The sequence below is a fragment of the Lipophrys pholis genome (genome assembly GCF_963383615.2).
Source record: "Lipophrys pholis genome assembly, chromosome: 1".
NCBI lineage: Eukaryota > Metazoa > Chordata > Actinopteri > Blenniiformes > Blenniidae > Lipophrys > Lipophrys pholis.
This window is the reverse complement of record NC_137635.1, coordinates 16,131,946-16,146,584: the sequence shown is the minus strand read 5'-3', so window position 1 is coordinate 16,146,584 and position 14,639 is coordinate 16,131,946. Positions and strand designations below refer to the sequence as shown.

General features: G+C 43.8%; 1 protein-coding gene across 2 annotated transcripts in view; it reads right to left on the bottom strand.

Annotated features, from left to right (window-relative positions):
- Positions 1–14,639, bottom strand: part of itgb4 (integrin, beta 4) — a 22,631-nt gene extending 7,992 nt beyond the window's left edge. For both annotated transcript variants that reach the window (XM_080470295.1, XM_080470296.1), the window contains exons 1-32: positions 14,227–14,639; positions 12,394–12,476; positions 11,163–11,245; positions 10,157–10,258; positions 9,860–10,064; positions 9,128–9,224; positions 8,857–9,028; positions 8,349–8,612; positions 8,169–8,258; positions 7,948–8,070; positions 7,241–7,408; positions 7,066–7,142; positions 6,762–6,970; positions 5,665–5,768; positions 5,487–5,582; positions 5,266–5,398; positions 5,049–5,174; positions 4,163–4,281; positions 4,047–4,080; positions 3,458–3,652; positions 3,275–3,378; positions 3,133–3,191; positions 3,020–3,043; positions 2,779–2,927; positions 2,513–2,692; positions 2,037–2,185; positions 1,451–1,658; positions 1,045–1,362; positions 800–969; positions 535–715; positions 279–416; positions 14–196 (exon numbers count right to left, since the gene is read on the bottom strand). In XM_080470295.1, the coding sequence (XP_080326421.1) occupies positions 14–196; positions 279–416; positions 535–715; positions 800–969; positions 1,045–1,362; positions 1,451–1,658; positions 2,037–2,185; positions 2,513–2,692; positions 2,779–2,927; positions 3,020–3,043; positions 3,133–3,191; positions 3,275–3,378; positions 3,458–3,652; positions 4,047–4,080; positions 4,163–4,281; positions 5,049–5,174; positions 5,266–5,398; positions 5,487–5,582; positions 5,665–5,768; positions 6,762–6,970; positions 7,066–7,142; positions 7,241–7,408; positions 7,948–8,070; positions 8,169–8,258; positions 8,349–8,612; positions 8,857–9,028; positions 9,128–9,224; positions 9,860–10,064; positions 10,157–10,258; positions 11,163–11,245; positions 12,394–12,469 (4,336 nt within the window). In that variant the 5' untranslated portion in view covers positions 12,470–12,476; positions 14,227–14,639. The remainder of the gene's footprint in view (positions 1–13; positions 197–278; positions 417–534; positions 716–799; positions 970–1,044; positions 1,363–1,450; positions 1,659–2,036; positions 2,186–2,512; positions 2,693–2,778; positions 2,928–3,019; positions 3,044–3,132; positions 3,192–3,274; positions 3,379–3,457; positions 3,653–4,046; positions 4,081–4,162; positions 4,282–5,048; positions 5,175–5,265; positions 5,399–5,486; positions 5,583–5,664; positions 5,769–6,761; positions 6,971–7,065; positions 7,143–7,240; positions 7,409–7,947; positions 8,071–8,168; positions 8,259–8,348; positions 8,613–8,856; positions 9,029–9,127; positions 9,225–9,859; positions 10,065–10,156; positions 10,259–11,162; positions 11,246–12,393; positions 12,477–14,226) is intronic.

Sequence of the window (14,639 nt, the reverse complement as noted above, 5' to 3'; positions counted from 1 at the left end):
AGTTTCCCCTTACTGGACAGAGGTCTTGCAGGCTGGGAAGCCAAGTTGATGGTTGCGTCTCTGAAGGGACCCCAGCCCACGCTGTTCCTGGCGCGGACCTTGTACTGATAGGTTTGGGCGTTTTGCAGATTCTCGATGAGCAGCATCCGTTTTTTTGGGTTGTCAATCTTTACTTTCTTGGCGGCGCCCACCGGCTCTGTCAGGAGAAAGGGACACCAGTGTGAAAATGAAATGATGGAAACTATTGAAGTGTTTTCTCGATTGAGGGAGTGCCTTACTCATTTCATCATCGATGGGGGTGTAGACGACCTCGTAGGCTGTGATGTTGCCGTTGGTTTCCGCAGGCTCTCCCCAGCTCAGCTGAGTGACGGTTGGACTGATGACGTTGAAGGCCAGACGACCTGGTTCACCGGGCACTGCAAGCAACGCAAGAGTAAAGATTTCCAAATCAATGTCCAATTCAGCTTTTCACACTTTGAAATCCCCCGATGGATACAGTCATGAATTGCATTTTACTGAAATTGTAGTAATTACCATCCTCCATTGTCTGACAGGTAACAACGTCGGTGTCGTAGCCATCTCCCATTACATTGTAGCCACACACTCGCATCTCATAGTCGCAATAAGGGTACAAGTTGGTCAAATCAGCATGATTTGTCTTCACGTCTAACACCTGGGCGTCCTTCTCCGGGTCACCGTAGATCCAATACTTGACCTAAAACACGAGGAATTGTCAAAGAACCTGAGAAAGACCTAATGTCTCAAAGTTAAAGCTTGTGAAAAAGCTGATTTGCTGTACCTTGTAACCCATGGGGTTACCAGGTGGGGGGTCCCAGTTTAGTCGAATGCTTCTGGGTCCAGTGGCTTTGGGCCTCGGATTCCCTGGGGAGGTGAGATGACCACCAACGGTGGTTTTTTGGTTGATGAAGCCCTTCTGTTGCATCTGGGCCAGTTCTGGAGATCTGGGACCTGCATGTTTTGGGAGGAGAGAGTGGATGAAGCAAACACAAACGAGACTCCGGTTTTCACATTCATGATGCTCACCCCCATCTGTGATATTGACAGTGGTGGTCTTCCTCTCTCCAAGGGAAGTGTTGCTGCTTGGGTCGAACAGCTCCAGCTGGAAAGTCTCTGGCTGGATTGGTCCTGGGTGGGCTTTCGGGTCGATTGTGATGATCTTCTCTGTCTCTCCAGGGGCAAACTTCAGAGGACCAGATAGCTCGAAACGCTTCGCCTTCTTGGTTCGCCATTTCACTGTAGCAGCGCTGTCTGGGTTGCGAGAGCGGACGACGGGGATGGAGTAGGTAGGATCTGATGTCATGAAGCTCTGGGTGCCCTTCTTGAAATTCATCACACTGGGTTCTGGTGGAGAATAAAATGATATGGTGGTTAAGAGAACCAACCATTGGATGGGATCGATCATACTTTTAAGGTTTCTGTGTTTATTCACCCGGTAGGTCCGTGATGGTCACTGTGGTTTTTGGGTATCGACCCAGCTTGCTCCCTTGACGTGGGTTACTGAGCTCCATGATGAACTGCTTGACCTGCTTCTCCTCCAGCAGGCCGTCTCTGTCATTCAGCTCCAGCAGACGGACAGGAACGATCTTCTGGGTCTCACCCGGATTGTAGTTCAGATCTCCTTCTACAGTCACATAGTCCTAAAACAAATTATGGAAGAACACAGAAGTGATGTGGCTGACATACGGCACACTAACAGATTACAATATAAATGACATAAATAAATATCACAATATCATATACATTGAGCAATTTCTCAAAAAAGAAGTATAATTCACCTAATTAATAGCTGGACTATCCAACGTTGTCATCTGTCCAGACAAATGTCTGTGAACTTGCCATTGTTATTGTTTATAGCTTATTGTTCTCTGTGTAGTTGTGTAGTTTCACGACAAAAATGAGCAACAGCAACCAGTGGCCCAACATGCTAACGACATCGCTCTCAGTGTTTCAGCTGGACTTTATTTTCAAAAAGTTGCTGTGTCAACGCGAAACTTTTATCTCCGCACTCGTCTCACCTTCTTGTCCTTGGCGGTGCTGTCCTTTGAGTGGTAGCTGACTTGCACTCGTCCGTCCTCAATGATCTCGCGACTGACCGGGATGTGGGCGACTCCGTCCTGCCTGCTGTACGAGTAGTGAGGCTGAAGGAATGAGAAGATGCTGGCAGCTGAGGGAGACAGAGGACAAGTAATCAGTGTCGTGCAAACACATAATTATTTCAGAAACATTGACGTATAAACCAAAAGCAAGCGTAGCGTCAACGCAGAGGCTGTGCGGAGGGAGCCCCTAAACATAACCTGTCTAACAAAGATGTTTACACCTATAATATGTTGTATTTGTCACTAATATATTTAAACTATGATCATTTTTGTCACTTAAAATAACTGCATATTTTATCCTGAAAAAATTATATAAACAAATCTTTATGTCAAATAAAAATTTTAAGAGCAAAAGTAACTAAATACTATATATATATATATACCTGTATACTCACCCTTCTCTTTGATGATTGTGATGTGAACGAGACGTTTTCCAATATTGGCGATGCCCAGCGGAACATCGATGGCCTCCACCAGCAGCTTCTTCTTGTCGTCGTCTTCATCTTTGACGAACAACGGCACGTGGACGTCTACTGACTCCACTGCTTCCTGGAACTCGATGGCTCCCACAGCATCTGCAGAGGAACGATTTCCGTTATCAGAGATACAACAGCTGAAATCAACTCATCAGGTTGTGGGTTCTTGTTCTGCAGACACACACCTCTGTCTGTTTCCACGGTGTAGTAGCCAGGCACCACTTTAAGGTCTTGTAATCTGCCCGACTGGACGTTCTTCTCCGTCAGTTTCACGATATCTTGGAAGCTGCTGCGTGGAGCAGACAGGACGGTGTCCATGATGGCGTAGTCCTGCCTTTTAACCAAAAGACGGTCAGACATGTGAGACAAATGTTACTTTTACTTTGATAAACGCTGGTGTTGCCATGCAGTTTAACATAATGTCACCTTTTCCCAGCATTTTTCTGCAATCTGTAAAAGTAAAAACTTGTATTAATTTTGGATCACAGGCATGAAGACGACAGTATTGTCTGCCTCGAACATCTTCTTCGGGTGTGTACCTGAACGCTGTCTTTTGAATCTTCTGCGCCCCTGGAATCTGCTTGTACACTTCATTCAGCTGGATGGAGAAGCAAATCTTAAACGCTGTCACACGGTCATTGCTCGTACGCCCTTTAAAACCGACAAAATAAAAACACCTACGTTATCAGCCACCTCCTTGCGCAGCTGCTCGGCGTCTCTAGACTCGGGGCGAGACAGGTTCTCTGAGAAGATCCTGTTCAGTCGGAGGGAAATTGGGAACGGGACTACAGAGGATGGAAGAAAACACACGTAAATGAGAGTCGCAATTTGAAACATTATCAGGAAAAAACATATAGGACTTACTGATCTCTTTGGGATTCGGCTTTAATAGAGTCTGAGGGTGATTGGACTGCCGGTGGACATTGTCTGTGATCTTCCAGCGAACTACATCGGTTCCCTTTAGTGGACCGGTCCTCGCCATGGGGGTGTCCAGATGATCTGAGGTGAGCTGAGACTGACGGAACATATACTCATCTTCCGTGAAGCCGACCATGCGACCTGGAGCGATTCAAAAGTACAATGTGTAAACTTTAAGGGACATTGAAAGTCTCTGTATGTGTAATTCCTCTTTGTTGTTGGACTGATGACAGTGAAGTACAAAAGTGACTCATTGTGGTGGCAGATATACCTAATGTTTGAATGTTTCAACCTTTTATAAGGCCTTCAGTAAAATACCACACAAACACTGCAGCGTGTTGTCTCCCTTTAAAGAATCCAAACTTAGTATGAAACAACTTTTTCTGCCATTTATCAGATGAAACTACCAATTTAATGATGTATTCATATGATTGTCATCAATGTCCAGTTGTAAGTAAAAAACAACAACAAATGCAAAAGTTGCCAAAACAAGTTAATTTATTACACGTTGCTCCTGACACAGAAAGCATCTTACCTCTGTTACAGCAGGGCAGCAGGGCCAGACAGTTCTGTGAAGAGGGAAATAGAAGCTCTTATTTCAGATACAACTGGGAAGTATCCATCACATGTGAGTACAAGTAATGCTCATACCTGGCAGCAGGCTTTGCAGCAGGCGCAGTACTTCCAGCAGCAGAGTAAAAGAAGTGCCAGCAGTAACAGGAGGAACAGGAGGAGTGGCAGCAGCCACAGGAGACTGGCCGGGGGGCAATCTGAAGGGTCGCCAGGAAGAAACCATAAACACAGATCATACAATTCAAAAAACTGTGTGCTTGATTAAGTACAAATTTAAATGCAGATTGGAAATGTGTGTGATTTATAACACTGCAATAGCACGAGAAAATTCCCCATTAAAGTTTGAGTGTGTCTGATGCTCACTGCCAACTAGTAGCCCATCTATGCTGCCACTATTAAGTACATTCTAATAGCAATAGCTCTATCATTGTGTGTATGAGTGTCTGGAAGACAAATAAGATAATAGGTATCTTTACTGATAACAGTGAAAGTAAAAAAGTATCAATACAGTACAAGTTATAGTTAAAAAGTATCAATAAAGTACCAGTAAAATTCAAAAAGTATCAAAAAAGTGTGAATGAGTATGTCTGAAAGAGAGAGAAGATAATATGTATCTGTACTGATAGCAGTAAGAGTTAAAAAAGTGAAGGGACCAGTAAAAGTCAAAAAGTATCAATAAAGTACCAGTAATAATTAGGAGGCATAAATTGTACAAATTGTAGTTAAAAATGATCAATAAAGAACAAACTGTAGTGAAAAAGTATCAATATTGATCAGTATTTTAAACAATTTTTTGCTGTCAGGCAGTTTGGGAATTCAACACTACAACCAGACTAAAAAGTGAAAAAGCAGCATCCAAACAACCAAAAACAAGTTTATCAAACTAGATGATCAATCATTCTGGTCAGCGATTACCCTCGAAAGCTGTACATGTAAGATACGTTGTGTCCAACACACTGCCCACCTTTCTTCTTGAGCACCTGAACCTCCAGGTCCTTGATTGTGGGATCTTTGGGGTTTTCCACAGTGTAGTGGTACGTACAGTCGTCGTCTTCATCACGGTAACTGCAGGAATCCAACACTTGCTCACCTGAAAACATACACACGCCATATCGTGCTCGTAAATAACGACACTTGTATGTACAGATCGTACACCGTTATCCCTTTTTGCGAGCGCTTACGTTCTTTCAGTTCGTCCACCATGACGACTTTAAAGGGGCACTTGTCACACTCCTCTTTTTCCTTCCTCTCTCCGGTTTTCCAGGCTTGACATTGGACACAACTTCTGGTTGCCTCACACACACCCAGCTGGGCCTAAAGAGGACGAATACACAACAACAAAAAACAAGTCAGGAAAGAAGGTAAAATATAAACTTAGATATCTATAAGTTTACGTTCATACCTCAAAGTTTGGCTCGCAGGTCGACGTCATCTCAATGCCAGAGTCTGGACACAGACAGCGGCCACACACACAATTACCGCGCCCGTTGCACACCCCCTGGCACATAACAGAGCGCGGTCAAACACAGGTGGAAGGCGCTGCCGTAACTTTGTCTACAAATTGTTTGTTCTCTTCTCACCCCTTTACTGTCCAGACAGGTCTGGGTGCTTATGGGACACTCGCAGGCGTTGCCCTGCCAGCCTTCAGCGCACACACACCGGCCCATCAGGCAGGAGCCGCGATCTGACCGGAGACGAAAAAACGACACTTAAGGGCTGAACTACTGACGGGTCGTCATGACAAGGTGATCCACAAATCCTGAGAAGCATCTTGTGGTGTCAAGAAAATGCAGAGATTTTACAATTACGACACTTTGCAGATGCTGACACATCATCCTTATTGATAATTATGGCACAAAAGACCGAACAGAAACATTCACGCTCATTCAAAATCTGTTTTGGATCTTTCCAACTTCCATCACGTCAGTGGATCCAAGTTCAGAAATGAGGTTACTTAGGTCCCATGTACGCGAAGTTTCAAGTGAAAATTCATCTTTGTTTCATTTTCGTATCTGAAAAGGTTCATGATTACATGGACTGGAGGTCATGCCACTCTGGAGACGAACTTTCAAAAAGTTGCCCCGTTTCCATGGAGATGGATTCAGAGCATTTTTTAAAAGTACCACCCTGTACCAAATTGTTCGCGTAAAAGGGGCCAAAAAAAGGTCTTATTCGATATACTAATAAAGCCACTTTTAAAGCATCAAGCTGCCACCAAAATTTTAGTTTCCTATAATATCTTCTTAGCTGTTGATGTTTACAGTATGGTAATTGTTAAAAGAAAACCAGAGAAGGACATTTGATCTGTTATTTTAAAGGCTCTCGCTTTTGTATACAGTTCCAGTTTTCCACACCATCAAGCTTAGCTGTCTTTTTCTTTTTTTAGCGAATCAGAGGTTTAAAACCGAGTCTGCACAAGGAAAAAAAGGCAGAGAAACACAGATGTAGGGTACTTGTCATCTTCAAATCCCAGGATTGAAAGATTGATCATCTCTGCCCAAGTTTCCTCATACGAGACACTACGCCAAGGTTCTCCCAATGGTATGCTTCGTGATCACTTCTAAATCTAAGCAAATTAAATTGGTCTGACTCTGAAAAATGCTGTGAAGAGGTTAAAAAAAAAAAGAGCCAAATGCATTGCAGAATTTATAAATCCAGTCGTTGCAGTTCGTCGTACCGTTGCATAGGAAGCCGCCGTACCGCTGACACCGGGTCTTGTCATACTGACAGTAGGGCCCTTCAAACTGCTCAGGGTTGTAGCACACGCACGTCCCGCACTCCATACAGTCGCCGCGCCCCGAACAGGGCTCCGTCATGTTGGGACCGACACACTGGCTGGTGTCCAGAGCCGAAGACCTCGCTGAGCAGTTACAGAAAGTACTCACCCTGAAGGACACACGTGGACAGAAGAGACGAAGAGTTTGTCTGAAACTCGGCGTTATGTACCACAGAGACAATGAAAAGATCAATTAAAATCTCACCAGCCGTCATAACAAAAGCACCTCCCACACACCAGGTCTCCATTCCCATAGCATTTCTCCGCATTGGGGATGGTGGTCTGCAGAAGATTAGGACAAAGTAGAAATTCAGAGATGAAGCTACACAAAGAAGCGTTTCGCCCGGTTTGACATGTTTTGTTGAATGCCTGTGTCTGACCTTCTCACAGTCACACTGTGGACACAGAACAGAGGCCTGGACGTTGAGGGCAGCGTTAAAGGTTGAGGGTTTGACTCTCATCATGCCTTCTTTGTCGCCCTGCTCCATCTCGCAGACGAGCTCTTCGTCAACCATCCGCTGGGCCTTGAGCCGCATCTTGAACCTTCCCTGCACACACACACACACACACACACACACACACACACACACACACACACACACACACACACACACGTTTCCGTCACTTCAGAGACCGTTACACCGATTTACATTCATTTTCTGTCTTAAACGATTCTACTCTTTATCCTAATTCGATTCAGATCTTCACTGGGTACCAATGTGTCCATGAGAAACTAGGAAGTGGGAATGTTCCAATACATCTACCTGCTGTCGAACTGGGAACTTCCCACATTGAAGCTCTGAGGCTTACTGGCTTAGCCTCTATGGGTAGCTATTAAAAAAACAATTTCAAAACTGAATCACATGAATATTTATCACTTTGCAGTTACTCCTTTATTTGTGTGTTGGCTTATCTAAGTGAGATTGGCATGACTTGGTGGGGGGGACTTTCCCACATGGAAACTTCCTAAGTTTCAAGCTGCTTGAACGTATCATTGCTCACTGCAGTGTACAAAACATGTGCCTGTATCCAAACTATTTTCAGTTACATCAGACAACGAATATCAGATGTTTGCTTGGAAACTTACAATTGCACCAGGTTTGAAATCAAACGCTCCGTTTTCCGTAATGGATCCACTGGTGGACAAGAACTCTGTTTTGAAAGCCTTGGGTGTGTCATCTGCACGGATACTCATCTTCGAACGGATATTCTGCAAAGACAGAATAACTTAAGCACACTGAGAACTTTTCATGTGACCGGAATATCCTCAAAATTAAAAAAAATAAAACACAAAAAGCGAGCTTTTACTTTGAAAGCTGTCTCCATGACCTGGAGGATATTGGACGAGTCTTCTTGCAGCAGATCGACCTCAGCAATTGGGAAATACTGTTGAAGTTTCTGCACACAAAGGTTCCACAAAAAAAAAAAAAGATTTTAAGAACAAAATTCTGGAAAAATACACCAGAACATGAATGAAAGTCCACAGACCTTGTAGTATGTGTAAGAGTGATTGGTGACAGCAAAGATGGGGATAATGTTGTTGTTTCCCAACACTCGAACCAGTGTGGGTATGGAGGGGTAATCCTGATAGATGTCCATATTGTACTTGTTGTCCGAGTCGAGGTGGCAGGCCTCATCGTTGCGTGGCAAGATGCCTGCGAGCAAATTGGCACCGTCGGCCTCGTAGTGGAAGGCCGACTCGGTGGAGAAAACCAGGAGATGTGTGCTCTCTGGGCGCCAGCCGATCTTGTCCTGGAATGGGTGGGAAGATAGCAATGGATGTTAGAAAACAAAGTTTCCCATGAAAACCCAACTTTCTCTGAATGTCCACCGTTGAATGAGTGAATGTGACTGATCATGTAAAGTGGGGGTGTCAAACTCATTTTAGTTCAGGGGCCACATATATCCCCGATGGCCGCTGGAACCGTAAAGACCATCACTTTAGGGTTGTTTGCCACCCAAATTCAGAGATAGCTTGATTTATATATTAACTGACCCCACACACTGCCGCCTGTAAGATGGCGTCAAACCCTCCCTCAGGAGCATCCAGATTGCCAGAGATTCTCTCCTTCTGGAGCTCACTGATGAAAAAGTCCACTTTGGGGGTCAGCGTGATGACATTTTTGAAAGAGAAGGGAGGGTCACTGTTTGGCCACGGCTGCCGAAGCCTTGAAAAAGTGGAAAGAGGACAAAGAAAAGACAAATGAAACATGAGTGTTTCTGCTTTTTCTCTCTTTTCCCTAAGCAAGTCACATTTCAGGTCTTACTTTGAAGGTCTCATGTCGGTCTGCGGCTCGACCACTTTGTCCACAAACTTTCCAAATCCAATGGTGTAGTCGTCCGACAGCTTCTCCACCAGAGAAGCTACAAGAAACACAAGACTTCCGATTAATGGTACTCTTCCAGGCTATTTTTGAATTCTGTCCTGGAACGACTCGAAGACAGATTTTGTAATCGTAACTCCCAGTGATAAAACCACCAAATCCCAGGAGAATATGGGAGTGATGAAACTCTGGTGGCCGCCATCGTTGTTGGTCATCTACTTGCGCATGTGCAGACGAGAGATTTACTGCAGTCGTGATCTGCATGCGCAGTAGCGGCGTTTTGAAAAAGTTGTGTTTTCCTCCGTCTACACGGAGACTGAGTGAGATCGTTCTCAAAAGGTTGCACCTTGGGAGCATTTCTCAAAAAGTTGCGTTTTCAGCGTCTCCAAACACCGTTGTCGTGTAAACGGACACCCAAAACACAACAAAGTCCAAGCCTGGTGTTTTTGGACCGCGAACATCTTAGTTGCTTTTGGAATTGCACAGCAAAAGTTGTTGAAATCCAACCAGATTGAAGTCATACAACTTAGAAGAGTCCAAGTTGAGATTTTCTGTGTGTGTTTCACATGTGGACGGGCGGCATCGGCGCCGAACCAATGCGGGTGACGTATAATCGCTATAAAAGATCGAATTTAAAAACAGGCACATTCAGTTCACATCACAGTTCGAACTCACCGAGCTCTTTCCCCATTCTCTTCAAGTTGGTCAAATCGTCCTCCATGGAGTTTGAGAAGTCCATAAGAATGTAAAGATCCAGAGGACCTTTAGTGGGAGCGAACACCTGCATGTCCACCTCTTTCTCCTCTCCCGGCAGTAAGCTTATGCTCATCCGCTGCGGAGACACCTGAGACTGCGCGAGTTTCATGTCGATTTGTTTGTTCTTAACAGAAAGGGACAAAAATAAAAAGTTCACCTTTGAGATTTGAAATCATAATGAACACAACGTGGGAAATGAGAGGGATTAAGATTTACTTTTTCTATATTCATGGCGCTTTTAGCCGTGATGATTGCTGCAAGATTGCATCCGTGAGCCTTGATGTTGGTATACAGGTCACAGCGAGGGCCGTTGAAATTCTAGAGGGGATCAAGAGTTTGATGAAAGAGTTTTGATGAATATCACTTCAACCAGTCAGCCGCACAGTGTCTGTTCAAATCAGGTGTGAACAAAAATCAGGTGTTAACCTCAATTAACAAGCTGAATGAAACAAAACAACACTTCTTATGTCATCTGAAAGTGCTTGTATTTCCAACACTTTCCTGACTTGCTCCTTCCAGTTGAGTCTGAAAATGATGTAGTTTTTATGCTGGGCCACTAGTGGGTGCTGTTGTTTGTTATTGTAATCAAACAAAACACGTGCAGCAGAGAACAATGCGCTATAAACATTAACAATGGGAGTACACGGACATTCGTATGGACAAACAGCAAAGTAGGATGGCTATTCCAGGGACTCTCAACTGAGCCTAAGCGTTTTCAAAAAGTTGGCTTTTTCCCTGTTTATAGGGTGTCAAAGTGTTTTTGAAAAGTTCCACCTTGAGAGCGGTTTAAAAAAAGTTGCGTTTTCAACGACCCCGATTACCATTGTCGTGTAAACGGATACTCAAAATTGACGAAGGTTTTGAGTTTACACTTTAAAATATGATATTTGACATGAGTTTCAACCTCTACCCCAGCAAAACAAGTCTTGGAAAACAGAATCTAACTGCATAACTCCTGAAAGGAATTTGCGTTGGGTAATCTGTTTTTCGTAGTTGTATCAATTCCTCCTAAAAGCAAATCTTTCGCTACGATTCATGTGCACACAACCCACATGCTCAGCTATTCCGCGTATCCTCCAAATGCATGTTTCTCACACATTTTGTGCGATCTGATTGAAAAAATTAAGATTCCTTGCGTCAGGATATTGTACCACCTACAAAACGCATATCTATTTGCCCGATGTTGGCGAGCAGATACCATCCTGCGGATTCGCGCTCTCACCTCATCAGGGCAGTACGCGCAGCCGATCCCAACCTGCAGACACTCTGAGCAGGTCTTGGCCCTGGAAGCGAAGCAGGGGTTTACTGTCGGGGCGCGGCCGAGAGAAAGAGAGAAGAGGAGATGAGTGAGGAGAGAAGTGTCAGAACTGCACGAGCACAATACAAAGACGTGGAAATTAAAACCGTGATCCATAGCTGGAATACCTGCGGTAACTCCAAACAGATTCACCACAACTTTAACCATTTTTCTCCAATGAGGTCACAGTTTAAAGATGTTTGGCCGCTCTGAATCTGCTCTATTATGGATTCCTCTGCTTTCTGATATGTCTGATTCTGTCAATTTTGGCAAATATGACTGAAATCAATACAAAAAAAAAAAAAAGAGAATAATATTTTTTGACTGTTAGTGTGTATTCATTTTGCTTATAATCAATTTTGTTGACAATCTGTTCTTAAATCCGTCTGGAATGCAAAATGGTGAAAGCAAAAGTGGAGAAACACAAATGTAAGCAGTCGCTGGTTTCAAACTTCGGAAGAACAAGATAAATATGTAGGAAATGTGAAAGTAGCCATTTGCACGTAGTGTATTTAATTCCGGGTAGTATAGGGCCAAATCCAAGAGAGGATGAAATGCGTCATTTCAATTTTCTTACTCTCTTTTCCTTTTACATAGTTCACGCAAAATATTCAAATCTATCCTGAAAGAAATGTACATGTTAGTGATCAAGCAATTTAACCTAGACATGTTTGACCTTGTAGTACCGGTTTGGGCCACATGACAGTGTACTGAGTCCTCGGTTTGAACAAGCAAAATTAGAAATGCGGATTTACGGAAAACCTTCTTTTCAACAGTAAATTTGGACTTTGTGGCTTCCGGAGATGCATTGGTTCTGGTCATGACCTTGAGTGTGAGGCACATGGGTTTCAGTTCTGGATGTGGGTATCAAGAATAATTGCTCAGTCTATATTCTCAACACAATTTGAGGAATTGGGTTGATTGATTTGTTCTAAAATGCCTCACAAGCAATTCTAGATCTGAGATGTACTCTACAAGCGGAGGGAAAGCTCAATAAAAGTTCCATCCATCCATCCATCCATCCATCCATCCATCCATCCATCAGCAGCCAGCAGAGAGTCTACATTGCCACACGTCTTTGGCATGATCTCCCCCCGTAAGCAAACGATTGCTGGTTCATTTAGGGTTCGTAAAATAAGACGTCAGTCTTTCTCACTTTCAGCAAAGCAGCAGGTCACCAGGACGGCCAAAAGGCCGACCCCCACCGAGAGATGCGCCGTCCATCTCCCCATCTCCTTCCTGTAAGTAGACACAAACACATTTAGAATCACGCAAGAAATGCTTGAATCCACATCAAGAGAGAGTTGGGGGGGAGTGAACGATTGGGAGTGTGTTTTCAAAAGCGAAGGTGTAACTTGAACCACCTCGGCTTGGTTTTAAAGTACAGACTGGCCCAGACACTTTCCTGGCATTAACTTCAGTTTGTGCTTCAGTCCTTGTTCTTGTGTTTTCCAACCACTGACGTAAATAATGGCTTTCAAGATGTCTCATAAACACTGCTTGTTTATGGGGGTTTTCTTTAACCTCCGGTGTGTCGACACGTTTATGTCTGCATGTAGTACATGTAAATGTAATTTACAAAAAAAAAAACCACAAGATCTGCCTCCAGTTGAAGGAAAAGCAGATTTTAAGGTCTGTTGTTGAACATCAGTGAAATCAATGTTCTTGATGTGTTGAGGAAAATGTCTATTAACATCCATCATAAGATAAAGAATATCTGGTTGGTTTTACTTCCTCTTTAATCTGAAAGTACTTTATTGTTAAAAGTTTGATCTTCTTCTTGACTGAGGCAAGAAACAACCCTTCTCGCTTGTTTGCTTTCGTTCAGTTCGTAACATGCAGGGACTATAAAGAGCCAGTCCGGGCTTGATACAGAGTGCTTGGGGTAATTGAGACAGGAAAAGGGCAGTGACAGGATGGGATCTGGAAATATCCCTGGAGGCATTAAAAAAACACACACAAAAAAAACCTTTATAATTTCATGCATAAGGAACAATCTGATGTACATGAAGCCAGAAGAAGGAGAAAAGAAACCCTGCTAAAAACAGGAGGTGGAGAGCAGACAAAGGCTGCAGTGTGGCATGAATTGTCTGGGTGGTGCACACACACACAAAAAAATACATTGTCAAAAAGATTTGTTCCTGTTTAAGATTTACAACAGCGAGAAGGAATTTCTCTTTCTGGTGAGAGGATGACCTGTCCGAGTTTCAAAAAAAACCAAAAAAAAACATGGGAAAAGCACCTTAGCGTGTCAACGTGAACTGGAGCTGGCTACAGGTGTGTGGGAGAGATCACAACACCGGGTGTGACATAAATCACTGTCGTGAGAGGGACCACCTCCCATTTTTCAATAGTCACTATTCACTATTCCTAAATCCTGTGTGGTTGGAAAAAAACCCCAAAACAAAACGGAAAAAAAACGAGGATCGTCTCCCTGAAGTTCAACGACGTAACAGTCTGCTCTGCAGACAACAACATGCCTGCCAGGTGAACATACCACCACTGGGCGTGGGCGCGACCCCGTCACCAGAAAAGCTTGGCGGAGCAGGTTAGAGGGTCACACTCAGGGGTCTTTGACAGTGAACCCAGTGCCAAAGGGAAGAGCTGGAAAATCAATCACGCAGACCGCGACAGCAGGTTTGGATTTAGAAGGAATCCTCCCGCCTTTGTTCGTTCCGATTCTCCACTTTCACCTGCGACGCTTTGTCCTTCTTTCATGTGGGCAAGAATAGAAGTGGAAGAGATTCAAAGAGAAATTAACCACTGAGCTCAATGCAAGTTTGTCTGGAGACTTTGGCAACGTGTTCAAAATCCATAGACTGAAGTCTGGAATTTACAAAAAGTTTAGGCAACTTGAAAAGTCGTATGTGCAACTTGTTGCGAGGCCTCAGCGTTTAAAAAGCGAACTGTGCGCTAAGAAACAATGGAGGCATTGGGACTTTTTTTTTTTTTAACGACTGGATACAAAGAGATTACTGATCAAACAAACCTTTCACTGTGCTCTCGCCCAAGTCCAAGTCCAAAAGTCCAGCAATAAATAAGAAAAAAAAAGTATCTCCTTTCTTTCTTTTCACCCACAAGTTTGGGGGAACTTCGTATCCACCTGTGCTCGAAAGACAAAAATCAAAACAAGTCCAAGTCCCTGTGTTCCCTCCCAAATGCACTTCCAGTTGTAACGTCCTCCGCTTTGCTTCTTCCTTCTTGCACACTTCACTCCAGTCAAATATTGACTCCTTTGCCCTTAAAGTCCGCTCAGTCGAGCTTGTGTGTGTGTGTGTGTGCGTATGTGTCTGTGTCTGTGTCTGTGTGTGTGTGTGCGTGTGTGTCTGTGTCTGTGTGTGTGTGTGTGTGTATAGTGCGGGAGAGATATGAGCCGCGGTGAGAATAAGACTGAGTGGATGT